The following is an 18493-nucleotide window of genomic DNA, read 5'->3' as shown; positions in this document are numbered from 1 at the left end:
GGTTCGTTGAAAAAGGCTCTTTTAAACAATTGCCTGAGAAGTCTCCTGCATTCCGTAAGCCACCCGGTACTGAATTAGTCCACTGCAGACCTCTTGCTATGCTAGAGACTAGGCTTAAGCAAAGAATTGGAGCCAGGAACTTCCACATTCTAAGACTATCCTGACTTCTTCTGTGACCTTTGGCAATAACTACCATTCTGGCTTCATTTCCTCATGTAAAATGGGGATTACAATACCTCCCTCACAAGAGCATGAATGATTAATGCAAGTTTGTTCATCTGATATTATCATGGACACAAAAACTGGCTTCAAGTATTCATCAGAGGAGCTGTATTGCTACCAAATCTATAGATCAGACTTTCCAAACTTCTTCTATAAGATGAACTACATTGTAACAGATTTTTGATGGCTACTTCTCAACTCATTTTTAATTGTAGTGTCCATGTGGCTGCTACAACAGTTGCCTACATGGCAAAGTAAGATTAGGAAACTGTTTAGTGTATTTTTTATATGTCAAATAAGGTAAATGAGCAACAGTAACTGAGAAGCCAGCACCATGTAACCAGCCAGCTCTCTACAGACCACCCACAAGCCCTGGACCCGAGTCTGGGAACCTCAACCACAAATACCCACGTCATGGTGCTTTAATAACCAGGCATTTATGGTCTTGCTTACACTAGTACTTTTCTCAGTTTACCTAGCACTAGGGACTCTACACTGGAAATAGTAACAGAGGAAGCACTAGTGTAGACCACTGAGTAGAGTTAGACATGGTGCTAGTTTAATCACTTCAGCCTGTCACAACTGAAGTGGAGTCAAGGCAGAAGGGAAAGCATATTACAGCAGTGGTTCTCAACCAGGGATACGTGTACTCCTGGGGGTATGCCATCTCATCTAGATATTTGTTTTACAACAGGCTACATAAAAAGCACTAGCAAAGTCAGTACAAACTAAAATTTCATACAGACGACTTGTTTATACTGCTCTAGATACTGAAATGTAAGTACAATATTTATATGCCAATTGATTTATAATTATATGATAAAATGAGAACGCAAGCAATTTTTCAATAAGTGTGCGCTGTGACACTTTTGTATTCTTATCTTATTTTGTAAGCAAGTAGTTTAAGTGAGGGGAAACTCAGGGGTACACAAGACAAATCAGACAGGGAAGGGAACAGTAGTCTGGAAAGGTTGAATACAGTATGTCACCATGTACGCAAAGACTTGGGTAATGATCTATTTGAACTAAGTGGAAACCAGAAAGGATCCTGAGAAGTCCTCAAGTCCAGCTCTTTCCATTCAGGCGGGACTAATTAAATCTAGACCATCCCTGAAAGATTCTTAAAAACCGTAAATGATGGGGATTCCACAACCTTCTCAGAAGCCTATTCCAGAGCTTAACTACACTTACAGTTTGCAATTTCCTAATAGCTAACCAAAATCTCCCTTGCTGCAGATTAAGCCCATTACTTCTTGTCCTACAGATACTCTAAGAAGTGAATGCTAGATACTACATTAAGTACATGGAATTTTCCCTCTTCCCTATGCCTTCACATAGTGAAGATGATTAACATTAGGAATCCATAAAATACCAACGTATATAGAAAAGAATATGTACTGGTCCATGCATGTAAGGAGAAAGACAAAGATCTATCCTACCATGAATTAGAAGCTCTGAATCCTTGTTTAGTTCATACAACCGAAAGGCTTCCTCTAACTCCAGCTGAGAAGAAACTGTGCATGGGTCTCCTAAAAAAGAATCAATTCAATTTTAGAATTCAGCACTGTTATGGAGTCTTCCCAAGATAACGACACTTAATTTCAAATCACAGTAATACTATGAATATTTATGCTAGTATCTAGATTAATATTAGCCTGTAATATTAATATTTCAACAGTCATTCTGAAAGACTCATATTCCAGAGACAGCATCTGAACTCCCTCCAGGATAAATAAGAATTTCAGACTTATATACGCAGTAACTATTTTGACTTACAAGTCTTTACACACTTGACCTGTCATCACACCCATTTGGACTGGGTAGGACTAAATGTGAGCTACAGATCTGAGTGCTTGTCTACACTGTGCATTAGTGTGTACCAACTGGGATGTAAACTTCAGTGTGCACCAGTGTGTCATGCACTAACTGTACATGTGGGCCCTGTTGGTGTGCACTAAAAAGTTCCCTAGTGCGCACTGATGGTCATGTTTCAAACAGTACTGGCACTGCGTAGACAAACCCTGAGTTTCTTTCTTAAACATCATGCTGTTCTTGCACATACATCTGGTGTCTATGATGCTAGAAAAGATTATTTTACCTGTAGCACAGCATTACTTTCAAGGGAGCTATGAATCCCATAGGAAGGCTGTCTCCTATCTCTAGATCTTTCTTCAACAAATTGGTGTCTTGTTTCCCCCCATATTGAACTATCTCCTACAGCAGGTATGTGCATTTCCAACTTCCATCAGAATCAGGGCTGCCTCAGCCTCAAAAGGGATGCCCAGTAAGAGGCAGGCACACTAAAGCTCTCAAATATTGAGTGGTTTTGGGGTTCACAAATTTGAGTATGTACTATTTCACCACATGAAATTAATAAGATTTCGCTCAAGATTTCACACAAATATTTCATAAATGCACAATGTTAAAACTGGGTTCACTTTATATTTTCTCCATCCTTCCTATCAGACACAAAATCTTAAAGTGAAAAAAACAGGCTGCTAATACTTTAGTACTTTCCTCAGATTAACCTGGATGAAGATATAAAATGAATGATAGTCTTAAACCCAAAATCTGAAGGATGATAAATGTGTAGTTGTTCTCCCTCCCTTTGCCCACAAGGGACTATTTGCCCTAATTTTTGCAGCATGAATCACAGCTGAATGAAGTTTATTCTTAATAAAGGCAGCCTTTTCTAAAACTTTGAAAAGGAAAAATCATCACACACCAGCACTTAGAACGAATCTAAGGCCTTATCTACATGGTAAAGTTGCACTGGTTTAACTAAAAGTGATAGATTACTTACCCTGGTGCAAATACCAGTGTGCATACTCTTATTTATGTACAGAGATGGCTTATTCTGATTTAGCTTTCTCTTAAAGAAATAAGAGCCCACATAGAGGTTTGCACCAGTGTGACTAAGCCAATATCTTAAGTTAAACTATTGAAACTCTCTTATAACTAAGGCCTAACACTATGGGAGAAATCAAGTTAGATAGGCCAAGTACAGGACTCTGAGCCAGGAGCTCCTGAGTTCTGGCAGATTTCTTTTTGAACTACAGGCAAGTTATAGGCTCTCTATCTCAGATTCCACATTTGAGAAATGTGGACAATATTAATCTAACTCTCAAGGAGATTGTGAAGATCAGTTAACATTTTTAGAATGCTTTGAAGATTAGAAAAAGCTATATAAAACTTCATATTACTAACATGGCTAGTTGCTTCAAATGTATGAGAATGCAATGTCATTGGCAAGTCCGTAATACGAATGTTAACACAATTGTACAGGGACTAATTAGCTATTGTAAGAGAACAGAAAGGGCATAAATCATTCACTGCAAGACATCATAACTGACCTGACCATTTTTTGCCTTACACTTACCTACAGAAAATGTTCATTTTACTATATTTTAATTTTAGTTCTCATGATCATGTGATTTTATCACTGATATGGCATTTAATGTCCCTACCCTTTGCAATTTTTGTTGTTAGTGATCACCTACTAAAATGTTTTGGCAGCAAGTGTTTAAGCTCTCTGTTTTAATTTTCTCTTTCCTGCAAGCTATGATCTGTCAAGACTAAAATAATGTATATGCTCTTTAAAGCCAGATTTTGTCACGTGTCACTACATCCAATGTGAGAAATTAGTTCTGTGGGACATGGAACTGCCCACTCACTGCATAAATGCATGTGCTCCAGAGGCTTAAAAAAAAAAAAGCAACTATTTTTATTCAATGGTGTTGCAACACCAACCAAACCAGTTTTTCTACCACCAAGCAGGAACAGAGAACTGTGGCACAGGTTTCAAAAATACAAGAAAATGGGCAGATGCTATTAAATATCTCTATGGAGATTTAATGCCTATAATGCTCGAGATAGAGGTTTCATTCTAGAAACCTGTACTAATAGCTTTTTCTAGGTGTGCCAGGGAAATACAATGTGCTGTCCTCCCCATCACATTCACATACAATCTTTCCTTTAAATTCTAAAGGGAACAATAAAAGTGTTCATTCACAAAAGGGCATAATGACTTATTCCACCACAACATAAATAGGTCACCCGTCCGCTCGTATACACCCAAGGTCTAGAGTGAGAGACTAACAGAGCATTAACAGTGAGTAAATTTTTCTGAAAAAAATTATGCTAGCTCTGACATGACCTACAGATTTCAACTGTGTGATCCCAACGCTAAGAAACATGGCAGGTTATTCAATTAAGTGCTATTAGATAAGTACAGGAAATCTCGTAAGAGCACATATGAACAAAGCCATGCAGGAAGGAGGAAAAAAAAAAAGGAGATGGATTTTACAGGGAATAAGCAGCAAGTACCCTTTGTGGAGTAACATCAACATTTGCTGTTTTGTATGCATTCAAAGAAAGTTGGAAGTAATGAATTGTATAACAGTATGCATTTATAAACCCTTTAGAAATAGTCATTTTGAATTCCTCATTTAGCAGCTAAGGTAGGTCTAGCTTCCTGTGTGGAAAAAAATAGAAGTTACAATGCATCAAGCTTTTTATTTTACAAGAGCTTAAAAAATTAGACCTAGTAAACAAAGGAAAAAAAAATCGCATGTGTGTGTGAGTCTCCAATAAAACTGTTTACTCAACGGGTAGTTTTAAGCCATAGTTTCACTGCTTGCTTATTAAACGCCATATTTCCTGTATTATATTCCCAACAAGCATGAATAATTTAGTCTAAAATAATTGAAAGTAAAAGCATGTGCATTATAAGCTGTCAGTTTACATACTAGAATAAACAAGCTGTATTTTTAAAAAAAAAAGCTTTGGGAAAGGAATTTTTAAGCAATAAATTAAATTACAAGTTTCTAGGAAAACTAACATGACTAAGGATTTTCTTTGGCAGGCAGGCAGGCAGGCAAACAATGTGTACTGAAGAGCTATACTTAGTACATATGGGTGAGATTTTCAAAAACACTCAGCATCGGACAAACTTTGCTCCCAGTGAAGTCAGTGGTCAGGCCAATGCTGAACGCTTTTGAAAAAACCCACCTTATATGTACTAAGGTACATAATATATGAAACTAAAAGATTTCAACATAACCACAGCACCATTAAGAAGCCCAATTTTTCACCCTTCTCTAACTTAGGATAGGGATAAAGACCATTGGCAGAAAATACTGATATTACAATTCAGATTGAGTACAAAAATTAAGTTCCAAGTAAATTCCTTATATGCAGAAATTAAACTATTCCCGTTGCACATTTGGGGGGGGAAAAAGTTGTTTTTTCAGGCCTTCTCTTCAAAATGGAAATATCTATTTAGTTTGTACATACAGCTATAGATATTTGTGCACAGAGTCCATTTCTCTTTAAAAAGAACACGGAAAATTATTTGTAGTCATAGTCACTAGTGTCCCCAGCATGGAAGCAGCAAACTTTCCACATCAGTATAATGGTAGAGGTATATTACTGCTCTACAAGTCTGCTCCTCAGAAAGATGTATGTGCTGAACTGTTACTAACGTTCCTTCATTCTACAGCACCACTCCTCTCCCCTGAAGAAATAAGGTTTTGAGTCAAAGGGTCTGATTGACAGCTCACAGAAAACAATGGGGGGGTGCCTCTTCTTTGACTTCAATAGGATTTATATGTTGCATTAAGACATTGTGGATAAGATGCTTAAGACCATTTCCATAGTTTAAGACTAGGGTTGGAGAACAGAAGGTGGGTAGGTTCTGCAACATTTGATCCTAGTGGTAGCTATGAATTTAAGGTTTTTTATTTGGAACTAATTATTTAGTATAGAATCCAGATACCACCATAATGGATGTTTTTTAAATAAATACTTTCATTAAGAAAATAAGTTTACAGAGGAAAGGGATGATTGGCTGTCTTCTGAACTCAGTTACACCTTCTTAATTTATGTAGGAGAAGGATGGAGATCTAAATTTCCACAAGACAAAAACTACTTGATGTCACTTTACCTTCTTCATCAATCCATTTCATAGTGAAGAGTTGTTCATTGTCAAAGAAGCACAGGTCTCGAACCTTATTACATAGTCCTTCAAACGAGATGGAAGGTTCAAAATAGGTTATCATGATGTCCCTGAATGAGAAATAAGTTTAACAAAATTATTCAAACTCAAACTATAATGTTGTATACAGGACTACAGAGATGTTCATTTCCTGAACTCTACTGCTTTTTGTTTGCCAATGCCAAAAAAGTCTCCCAAAAAAGTTGGTCATACTAAAGTGCTTCCTTGTACTCTTAACTGTTATAATCCATGTGTAACATGGATACACCAGTGCTAGGGAAATAATTTGGCCTTTGTAAGCCATTAAAACAGAATTAATGAGCACTCCGGTTTATTTTCTGCAATTTAGAACCTGGGCTTCAAATGATTTTATTACCCGTTTGAAAACTGAAAGAGTAATCATCTACTTGTGAAAGATTAAGATGTATAGCGACATGCTTCATCATTAAAACACCAATCACTTATCAACAGAACAGAACAGATTTTAGCTATACATGCAAGTAATCAGTATCAACAGAAGCCGGATTAAGAGGGAAATGCTACAATTTATAGCTAGGAAGAAAAAAACAAAAAAACCCACACATCTGTTAAGGTTAGGTAAGCAGTATATTAAGAAGCTTGTTTGTTTCATTAATGTATATTATAGTGAAATAAAATCTATAAATTCTTTCTGCAATAAATGTGTAACAAGTTATGAAATGTTCATGTAATCTGTAGATGTACATGGCAATTGACAAGTCAGAAGAAATCATTGCCCCTACTTTTTGAGCTAATACTGACAGATGAAACAAAACATTAACAATTCCAGTAATAACTGGGCAGGAGGCCAGCAAAGGAAGGATTCATGAAGTAAGTGGGTTCTAAGAAGGTATCTGAAATGGGTAACCTATCAGATAGGTGGGAAACCAGCTCCAACTACTGGAAACAGCTTGGGGGAGGGCATGAAGCAGTGAAGCAAAGAACAGAAACACAGATGGAGGAACAAAAAAGGCGTGTTTCGGGAGAAAGGGGAGTAGCAGGAAAAAGATGCAAGAAAAAATTACATGAGTCATTGTCAGTGAAGAGCTGGGGTAGGAAACAGTGGTGGTACTGTAACAAGGCTCTACCTGCAATCCCAGAGAAGCCAAAGTATTTTTATTAAAATGACCAGCAACTAATAGCACTGCAACCACAAACATAAATTGTGGACGTAAGTCGGTGGTTTCTATATATTAATGATCTAACATTAAATTTTTAAGCCATCACCTTCTGCTACCCTTTTTCTGCCTTGTTTAGACCTTAAGCTCTTCACGACAGGAACAACCTATGGTACTTAGCACAATGTGGCCCCAGTCTGAGGACTTGTCTACCCAGAAAAGTTATACTGGTACAAAGTAGAGTGTGCATTTAAACCACTGAAGTTATGCCAGTATAACTGCTCGAGCGGACACACAGAGGCTATGGCTACACTTGCACTTCAAAGCGCTGCCGTGAGCAGGGGGTTGGACTAGATGACCTCCTGAGGTCCCTTCCAACCCTGAGATTCTATGATTCTATGAACTTCCCATTCAAGGACACAGTGGGGGGGGGGGTGGACCAGGGAAGTGGCACACCTGTGGCACCACGCCTCTCACCCACAAATACCCTCCATCTGTGGCAGCTTCTCCCTCAACTACCCACCAGGCCAAGGGAGGCAGTTCAAGGGGTCCCCTTCCTTCTGCTGTTACCCAATGAGAGGAAAGAACCCAGAACTCCCCCACTTCTGGAGGCTGGATAAGGATGGTGGAAAGGGACCATGTAATGCCACCACACTGCTGACACTCTCCATGACAAGACAATTGCTGTGAACCACTAACAAACTACAGAACTCACTGCTAAAGTGAGGCATAGTTGAGTCCTAAAGTAACAGGTGCACCTCTTCTCCTCACAGTGACAAATCTTCCAACCTGCTCTAACTAATCCTGCCACGATTTATGAGTTACACCCAAGAGTGAATGCTGCAAGAGTGCAAGCAAATAAATGCTGCAATTTTAATCTGGAATGTAATGTAAACAATGATACCTTGTCACAGTGCTTCATGTCTACTACCTATAGCATCAACCTCACTGAAACACTTCCAAAGCTATTGTCAGTTCCAAAGGGCAGAGTTAAAGTTGCGTTGCAGGGGTTGCGTATGCTTCAACTCTGCCTTTCCTGGTTTACATTTGAGCAGCTCTACGCATTCTGGAAGGGCAAGGGGCACCACTGAGCACTTTGTTAGTTCTGTGTTAACAAAGTTTGATGGCATTTAATTGATTTACAGTTGAAAAGTTTGTTGCAAATATAAAGACTATGAAACCTATTGTTTCATTTTTAAAATGAAAGATTAAATTCTGTAGAAATGAAGGGGGCACTAAGAAGTGATAGCTCTGCATACCAACATCTGACTCACTTCAACCCCAAAACAGACAAGCAGCTAAAGCGAACTCCAACATTCAGAGTAGCAGAGGAGTTCAACTGCAGCATTTTTGATAGACTAGAGAAGAGGCAAGAAGTGGAAAGACCACAGAAAAAGTTGACTAAGGATTTAAGTTGTGGAGATATCAAAACCTACCCTCTCTTTGCTAATATTAAAGCAGTGACAAGAGTCGCTGAGCAACTGGATGTTTGAGAGTGAAAAGCAAAGAAGTTTAGATGAGACGCTGAACCTGAGATATTAGAACCATCAATAGCAACAGGAAAAGCAGGAAATGGAAAGGGATTATTTAGAAGAAAAGATGAGACACTCCATTTGAAAGAGTGCATGAGGCAGCTCAAAATTAGAGGTTAAAAATCCAAAAGACTCAGACTAGCGTAACTGCAGTTTACATTAAACAGAGAAAAGTATTCTGACAAGATGTCCACAAATTTAAGATATACTGAACATTTTGATGATTGGATCTGTAAAAAACGATAAAGAGTCCTGTGGCACTTTATAGACTAACGGAAGTATTGGAGCATAGGCTTTCGTGGGTGAATACCCACTTTGTCAGATGCAGTGCGTATTAACCCATGAAAGCTTACGCTCCAATACTTCTGTTAGTCTATAAGGTGCCACAGGACTCTGTCGCTATTTTGATGATTAACTCCTTCAGCTATCTTGTTCAACAAGGTAAATGTTGATTAAACTACTTTGAAAAAATAGACTAAGACAGGACTTATAGGCTAGGTGCTTTAGAATTGGGAACATTTTCCTACAGAATGGTGGTGCTATTGAACATGAAACCTGTAAATAAAGACCTGATTAACGCAGGCTGCGTTAGGAGCTCTTTAAAGACCTGAAAAATCAAAAAAGAATCCTACAAAAAGTGGAGACAGGGTAAAATTGATGAGGTGTACAAAAGAACAGCACAAGTATGTAGGGATAAAATCAGAAAAGCAAAGCCACAAAAAAAGTGACACAAAAAGCAGAGGTTCTTTAAATACATTAGGAGCAAGAGAAAGACAGGAAAGGTCCTTGACTTGTTGGGGAAGGAAAGCTAATTACTGATGATATCAAGAAAGCTGAGGTGCTTAATGCCTATTTTGCTTCAGTCTTCACTAAAAGGTTAATGATGACCAGATGCTCAACACAACTAATACTCACAAAGGGAGGTGATGCATGGGGCGGGAGGGAATGCAGGATCAAATACCCCCCCAGCAGCCATCCCAGAAGCGGTGGGGCCAGGCCACAGACTCTTCCAGCCGCCTGGGACAGCACCTGGCTGCAGCTGTGGTAGGCTGCCGCACCCGCACCCCCACCTAGGCTCAAGTCCTGAGGGCAGTGGCCAAGCCAGCCAGAGCCCTCCCCCTCTCCTTCCTGGCACACACAGCCCCTGTCCCTGAAAGCAGAGCGAGCCCGGGGAAGCAGGCTGCTGTTGACACCCCTCCCCAGGAAGGCTTTCTCCCAGGCAGCTGGCTATGCTGTGCAGAGCAGTGACCAGGAACAGCTCCGTCCTGCAACTGAATACAGGTGGTGGGGAGGAGGAAGCCAGTGCAGCGGGAGGACAGAGGCCCTCCTTACTCCCCAGCAGGTAATGTGTGACGGGGAGGGGGCAGAGAGAGCACAGTGCCCCGGGCTGGGGGCAGGGCAGGGAGGAGACACATAGGGTGGTCATGTCCTCCCCTTTAACTTATGCCCCCCAGTACGGGCGGCACCTCTCACATATGCCAACAAGGGGGAAGGAATGCAAGTGAAGATAGGGAAAGAACAGGTTAAAGAATATTTAGATATGCAGAGCCTGATGAAATCCATCCTAAGGAAGTGTTTCTCAAATGCTGCCACTGTGGCTACATGCAGCCACCAGTGGCTTTTCTTGCTGCCACCGCCTCCTGAACTGTTGTGGGGGAGCAAAGCAGGGGCCCCTTCCCCTCCCTAGTGCTCCTAGATCTGTGGTTTTCAAACTTTTGTACTGGTGACCCCTCTCACATAGCAAGTCTCAGAGTGCAACCTCCTCTTATAAATATATTAAAAAGTGTTTTTAATTTAACATCACTGTAAATGCTGGAGGCAAAGCAGGGTTTGGGGTGGAGGCTGACAGCTCACGATCCCCCCCATGTAATAACCTCACCACCCCCTGAGGGGTCCCGACCACCAGTTTGAGAACCTCTGTCCTAGATGCACCACCTTGGTGCTGGTTGCTGGGGCCGTCAGCAGGGGTCCCCCTCCCAAGACACCTGGGACACAACATTGGAGAAGCAGGCAGCCTGGTGAGTTCCCCAACTTCCCAGGAGCAGTTTGAACTTCAGTCCTGAGGTTGCAGGGGGACAGGCTCTGGCCGCAGGGCTTCGGGCTCCAGACCTGGGCACCTGGCTGCGCAGTTTTGGGCTCCGTCCTCCGGCCACGGGGCTTCAGGCTGCAGCCCCCTGCTGCCTCCCTCAGCCATCCTCCTCCCACCCAGAGCTTAATTTGTCCCCAGGCTTGCTGAGTAAGTATGCTGTGAAAAGTGATACTTGCATGTTTGTTAATATCACTTTTCACAACAGGCTTATTAGCTAGCAATAAATAAGTTAGTGATTTGGATGTGTATATGTGCATATTTATTTTTTTCCTAAAGTTAATTAAGTATGTTAGGGAAAAGTGAGAGTGGCCACCAGCAAAAGTTGGTGGCCACACTCTGAGGCCACCAAAAAATTTGTCTTGGGTGAACTTAAGGAACTAGCTGAAGCAATCTCTGAGCCATTAACAATTATCTTTGAGAACTCCTGGAGAATGGGAGAGGTCTCAGGAGACTGGAGACGGGTAAACATAGTATCTATCTTTAAAAAGGGGGACAAGGAGGACCCAGGAAATTATAGACCAGTTAGCCTAACGTCAATACCTAGAAAGATACTGAGCAAATTATTAAACAATCAGTTGGTAAGCACCTGAAGGATAACCAGGTTATAAGGAGTAGTCAGCATTGATTTGTCAAGAACAAATCATGCCAAACCAATTTAATTTCTTTCTTTGATAGGATTCCTGACCTAGTGGCTAGGAGGAACCAGTAGACATGATATACCTTGATTTAAGTCTTTTGATACAGTTCTGCATGACATTCTTATAAGCAAACAAGAGAAATGTGATCTAGATGAAATTACTATAAGGCAGGCGTTCTCAATCTGGGGGTCGGGACCCCTCGGGGGTGGTGAGGTTATTACATGGGAGGTCGTGAGCTGTCAGCCTCCACCCCAAACCCCGCTTTGCCTCCAGCATTTATAATGGTGTTAGATATATTTTTTAAAGTGTTTTTAATTTATAAGGGATGGGGGTCGCATTCTGAGGCTTGCTATGTGAAATGGGTCACCAGTACAAAAGTTTGAGAACCACTGCTATAAAATGAGTGCACAAATGGTTGCACGACCATACTCAAAGAGTACCATATATACTTGCTCATTAGCCTGTTCGTTTATAAGCCAAACCCCCCCCTCAAATGGATAGGTAAAAACAGCAAAAACTGTATGACCCTTTCATAAGCCAGCCCTATATTTAAGGGGTTGGAAAACTGTGGGTCCTGGCCCGTCAGGGTAAGGCGTTGGCAGATCTGGACTTTTTGTTTACTTGGAGCCCCTGCAGGCATGGAGCCCCTGAGCTCCCTGTGGCCACGGTTTGCTGTTTCCAGCCACTTCCCGCAGCTCCCATTGGCTGGGAACGACGAACCGCAGCCACAGGGAGCTCAGGAGCTCCATGCCTGCAGATGCTCCAAGTAAACAAAACTATAATGTATTAGATCAGGGATAGGCAACCTTTGGCACGCGGCCTGCCAGAGTAAAGCACCCTGGCAGGCCAGGCCAGTTTGTTTACCTGCCGCGTCCGCAGGTTTGGCCGATCTCACCTCCCACTGGCCGTGTTTGCTGCTCCAGGCCAATGGGGGAGGCGGGCAGCAGCATGGGCTGTGCTTACCCTGGCGGGCCATGTGCCAAAGGTTGCCGATTCCGGTATTAGATATTCGATTCAATACTTTCATTAAAGTCTTGCATAATGGAATAGAGAATATGCTTATAATATCTACTGATGAGAATGAGCTGGGAGGGATTGCAAGCACTTTGGAGTACAAGTTTAAAAATCAAAATGACCATGACAAATTGGAGAATTGCTCTGAATTGAACAAAATGAAATTCAATAAAGACAAGTGCAAAGTAGTTAGGAAGTAAAAATCAAATGCACAACTACAAAGTGGGGAATAACTGTGTAGGCAGTAGCACTGCTGAAAAGGATCTAGGAGTTATAGTGGACCATGAACTGAATATGAGTCATCAGTGTAATGCAGTTGAAAAGGCTAATCTGAGTGCATTAATAGGAGCGCTGTATGTAAGATATGGGAGATAACTGCCCCCCCCCTCTACTCAGCGCTGGTGAGGCCTCAGATGGAATACTGTATCCAATTTTGGGTACCACAACTTAGGAAAAATGTATACAAATTAATGATAAAAAGTTTAGAAGACCTGACCTATGAGGAAAGGTTAAAAAACTGGGCATGTTTAGTCTTGAGAAAAGACGACTGAGAAGGGAGCTGATAACACACTTCCAATATGTTTAGGATTATTATAAAGAGGACCGTGATCAGCTGTTCCTCATGTCCACTCAAGATAGGACAAGAAAATAATGGACAATCTTCAGCAAGGGAGATTTAGGTTGGCTATTAGGAAAAACTTTCTAACTATAAAGTTAAGCTCTGGAATAGGCTTCCAAGGTAGATCGTGGAGTTCCCATCATTGGAAGCTTTTAAAAACAGTTGGACAAACACCTGTCAGGGATGGTCTAGATCAGTGGTCTCCAACCTTTTTACATGCAAGATCACTTTTTGAATTTAAGGGCAACACAGGATCTACCCTGCCCCTTCCCCAAAACCCTACCCCACTCACTCCATCCCCCACTCTCTCCATCGCTTGCTGTCCTCCACCCTCACTCACTTTCACTGAGCTGGGGTAGGATGTTCGGGAAGGGTTCGCAGTGTGGAAGGGGGTTCTGGGCTGAACCTGGGGCAAGGGGTTGGGGTACAGGAGGGGGTGAGGGGTGTAAGCTCTGGGAGGGGGTTCAGATGCAGGAGGGGGCTCTGGGTTGGGGCAGAGTGTTGGGGTGCAGGAGGGGGTACAGGGTGCTGCCTCTGAAAGGGGGTTCAAGGGTAGGGCTTGGCATGCAAGAGGGTGCTTGGGGTACAGAAGTGGGCTCCAGGAGGGGGCTCAGGCCTGAGGTGCGGCCTCCTGCCAGGCAGCACTTACCTCTGGCAGTTCCAAGCTGGCAGCCCAGCGTGGCTGCTACTAAGGCAGGCTCCCTGCCTACCCCAGCCCCACGCCGCTCCCGGAAGGGGCCAATACACCCCTGCCACCCCTGGGGAGGGGGCACGCAGCTCCACATGCTGCCCCTGTCTGTAAGCATTGCCCACGCAGCTCCCATTGGCTAGGAACGGGGAGTTGTGGCCAATGGAAGCTGCGGGGGGGTGGGGGGGAAGGGAGGTGCTTGCAGATAGGAGCAGCATGCAGAGGGAGATCCCTGCCTCCCGAACCCAGGGCTACACTGGCCACTTCCGGGAGCAGCATGGGGCTGGGGCAGGCAGGGAGCAAGCCTGCCTTAGCGGCACCCCTGCTACACCACTGGAGATCACAATCGACTGGTTGGTGACCACTGGTCTAGGTTTACTTGGTCCTGCCACAGCTTAGGAGGCTGGACTTGACTTCTCAAGGTCCCTTTCGAGGCCTATATTTCTATTATTTACTAACCCTTAATGGTGGTGTAAACACCTCCACTATAAAAACTCTGTTTTTCAGAGTTTATTATTTTAATTTCAGTAGTATCCATAAGCCCAAATCAAGGACTCATTTTACAGGGACCTGTACAGAGAGAGACCCTGGCCTGAATACCTTGCATTTAAAACAAATATTCAAAAGCTCTTTGTAAACATTTAAGATAATAGGATCCCCCTGCAGTAAATAAAAGGCCTGCTCCACCCCGGAAGAAAAAAATTAAAGCAACATTTCACATGAGTAGCCTCTCCAATAGAGTTAGTAAATCATGAGCTACAGCAAAATTGTGTTTATCACTATTGTCTTTCCTGCAGTTCAGTGCAGTAAAGACTCAAAACAGACTAATTTGTTATAGTATCTAAAAAGGCATGCTGTACACCTTGTTGCTGCCCTCCCACTTTTCAATCGAGATCAAGTGGCTTTTCTTCATTATCCTTAAAAGGTCACTTTATATACATCCTTTGATATAACTAACACACTAACACACACACACACTAACACACACACACACACAGTGTTAGTTAAAAAAAATCAATGTTATCAGTTAATTTTTTTAACTGATAACATTGATTTTTTTATTTTTTTAAATCAAAGGATGTATATAAAGGATACATTTATCCCACTGTTTATTATACCACTGGTCTCCCATAGAAGCCTAAGATTAACTACTATGCACAGTGGGAAGAGAGACTAAATTCTTCAGAATCTTACATCTAGATGCTTTGGAAAAAACTCCTCCACACATTTATCATGCTCCCACGTCAAACATTTATGCTTTTGATGAGGTCTAATTACATCACTCAGAAAGTCACACAATATTTGACTCCCAGAGTGAGTGTGCTATTTCAATATTCTCATCAAGTACTAAATCAGAACTCTTTAGAGCATGATTTAAAGTAACCCTTCTCATAATGGACACTTTCAGGTCTGGAGATTACCCACTCCTGCACAGTGAGATTTAATTGCTAACCATGCCTGAAAACCCAGTCATCCTCCTACCTAGATTAATTTTTACAGTGGAGTATTTACAGCACAGACAGATATTTATGAAAAGAAAGAGTAAAAGGTTTACTCCTCTTAAGATATTCCTCCACAGAAGACCATAAGAAGTTTGGTCAAGATAATGGAGAAAAACTTTCTGGGCTACTAACTTCATACTAACTTGTGCTATAATTTGCCCAATACCACTAAAAGTCCAGAAAATAATTCTAAAATGAAGATACATAAATCAATTTCAAGTGTCTGCTGAATTATGTTTTGGCTCCCTGGTTATATATTAAACAGTTATTTCCTTTTCCTACTCAATGCTGCTATATTAATGTAAAAAAGAAAAGGCAAGTTAACACATACCACAAAGCTCATGATACAAATATTTTCTTGCTTGTTCTTGGGACAAGACTACTTATGCTCTGTGGCCTTCCAATATTCCCAGTATTTAATGATGAATTAATCTTCATACTAGAACAAGAATTCAGTTTTATTTTACTATGCATTCACTTAGGAGATCTTCATGATCTATTATAAACTGACTACCAATTTTCCTGGGAATCTAACTTTTCATCATTGGTATAAGCTATACAGTTGAGAGGGCCCGAAGTATCTTTACCCTGTCATCTAACTGTGCTCTAAGCCTAGTCTAAATTAAAGCTTATGCTGTTGAAAAATAAGCAAAGAATTTTCTGACACTCCATCTACGCCAATCATTAAAGGTAAGCACTACTCAGCACTTCCTGCCGTCTCATCTTAAGCTGGATGGATAATGGTTCCTTCTCAGGACTTGCCTTTATCATTGCATACAATAGCATAATTACTGCATTACCTCTTTCTAGCTGTTCTAAACCATGCCACTAATAATTTATTCATCTACTTCTACAGTATTGAGATCATATAGTTTTATTATTGTACAGCACTGATAACTGCTATCATAGATTAGGTCAATTACTAAAGTATGGGCCCATCACAAGAAACTTCCAAACACAAAGTGGTGAAAATGTACATGAGAGCTCACATGGTTATACCGATGGGTGCTGGCTCTTCTAATTTGTTGTTGCTGAATTCCTTATGAATGTCACTGTGCAAGTGCTATGTAAAAATTTTTACTAGTAAATAAATAAGAATATGGCTAAGGTGCCTAACATAGCCACATAGTCCTATGAGCAACAGTTGTATCTCTTGCCACCTCCCACTCTTAGGAATATTTTATGTTCTAACTGCAATGACCACTCTAGCGAGTAAGTGTTTGAGTAAAAGATCTGTTTTATCTTGAGTTACTGTCACTGCTGAAGAAAGCTATGCTGCCACACAGGGGTTCAGAGTTTCAGGTCCTCAGCTCCGAAGCCTGCAGAGGCCTGGAGTAGGAGTAGGTAATATCTTGCATGCTAACAACAGTTTCTTAATGGTGCAAGGTGAAAAGTCTGCCAGGTTAGCCAAAAGTATTTTGGCTGTGGGGAAGGGGAAATCAAAATAGGGGATCCCATGATGAAAGAACCCTGTCAGAATTTAAGACCTTAATACAAATTATGACTAAAGCATTCTGGTCATATAGCTTGTTTATAACCAACTTCCTGTGTGAGTCGTTTTAGTTCTAGGTTTAGTAATGAACTACTGACTGCATTAACACCACTCAGGTAAGAAGTCAATAAACACGACTTTAAAAAAAGAAGAATTTCATTGTTAGTGATGCCAGTTCAAATAATCACACCAATTGGTATAATACATACAGACCTTGGTCAAGAGAAGCCCAGAAACAGACTCCTTTACATATTAGGTCAGGAATGATATTGAGTGATAACTAACAAATGCAGAAAAGGTTTATAGTTCTCAGTCTACACATGACTTTTTAACTTTCCTTTAAAATTATGAAACTGCAGACATGCCTTAAATATTCACTATTCTTGAATGGAAATCACTACAAACTTAACAAAACTGCTGCTATACCTTCAACCAGCTGTCTGTCAAGAAATGTGATGGTCTCTCTATGTGTACCTTTATCTGAAATGAACTTTCACCTATGTTTTGTCTATTTGGATTGTGATTTCTGTGGGGCACGTCTGTTCACTGTTTAGCACAATAGGGTCACAATCTCTGTTGGGACCTATACTGCCACCTTAGTACATAAAGTAAATTATTCAAATCTTTCTAAAAATACTGTAAGTAAATCAAGCAGAATGTGCAGTTGTCAGCTGTTGTAAAATGGATTAGAGTATTTGGGAGGGAAGAGGCAAAAGGGAAAGGTTATCACAGGTAAATTCATATTTGTGAGTAATGCAACTGCAATGAGCACAGCTGAGGATCTGGAGCCAGCATGGGTTCATCTCTTCACTTCTCCCCTGACTGTCTCTTCCTACAAGCAGCTTCGTGAAACCTGACACCACCACCCCCAAGATGTTCCCTGAAGCACAATCCCTGTTGGTTACAACTATGTTCAAAAGAGTGCTTAAGAACCATTTCTGAAAAATACTGCAGTTGGCAAGTTTTGGCGGTTTATGGATGATTAAAAGAAATACTTAACTGCCAGTGCTGCAGCACAGTTTAACACTGTCTATAGATGTATTGCATAAGCTAAGGGACGTAAGTTTAGCATTGAAAACCACCCCGAACATTGTTACAAGAAACAGCATGGGCAGAATTCACACTCCCCTCCCTCCCAGCCAAGAGCAACATTCCAAAAAATGAGGCATTCACATCATTTCACCAACTGTTAGGGGGTGAAACTAAACTAAACTACTCAAGATAGTTAAGACCAAAGCAGATTGTGAAGAACTTCAAAAAGATCTCACAAAACTAAGTGATTGGGCAACAAAATGGCAAATGAAATTTAATGTGGATAAATGTAAAATAATGCACATTGGAAAAAATAACCCCAACTATACATACAACATGATGGGGGCTAATTTAGCTACAACGAGTCAGGAAAAAGATCTTGGGAGTCATCGTGGATAGTTCTCTGAAGATGTCCACGCAGTGTGCAGAGGCAGTCAAAAAAGCAAACAGGATGTTAGAAATCATTAAAAAGGGGATAGAAAATAAGACTGAGAATATATTATTGCCCTTATATAAATCCATGGTACGCCCACA

General features: G+C 41.1%; 1 protein-coding gene across 1 annotated transcript in view; it reads right to left on the bottom strand.

Annotated features, from left to right (window-relative positions):
• The window catches only part of PRKCI (protein kinase C iota), a 54972-nt gene that overhangs the window by 34411 nt on the left and 2068 nt on the right, over window positions 1-18493 (bottom strand). Inside the window, exons 2-3 of the mRNA XM_045029668.1 lie at window positions 6167-6288; window positions 1662-1751 (exon numbers count right to left, since the gene is read on the bottom strand). Of these exons, the coding sequence (XP_044885603.1) occupies window positions 1662-1751; window positions 6167-6288 (212 nt within the window). The remainder of the gene's footprint in view (window positions 1-1661; window positions 1752-6166; window positions 6289-18493) is intronic.

This window comes from Mauremys mutica, chromosome 9 (genome assembly GCF_020497125.1).
Source record: "Mauremys mutica isolate MM-2020 ecotype Southern chromosome 9, ASM2049712v1, whole genome shotgun sequence".
In the NCBI taxonomy this organism is placed as follows: Eukaryota; Metazoa; Chordata; order Testudines; family Geoemydidae; genus Mauremys; species Mauremys mutica.
The sequence above is the reverse complement of the archived record's forward strand: the minus strand, read 5'-3'. Positions and strand labels throughout refer to the sequence as shown.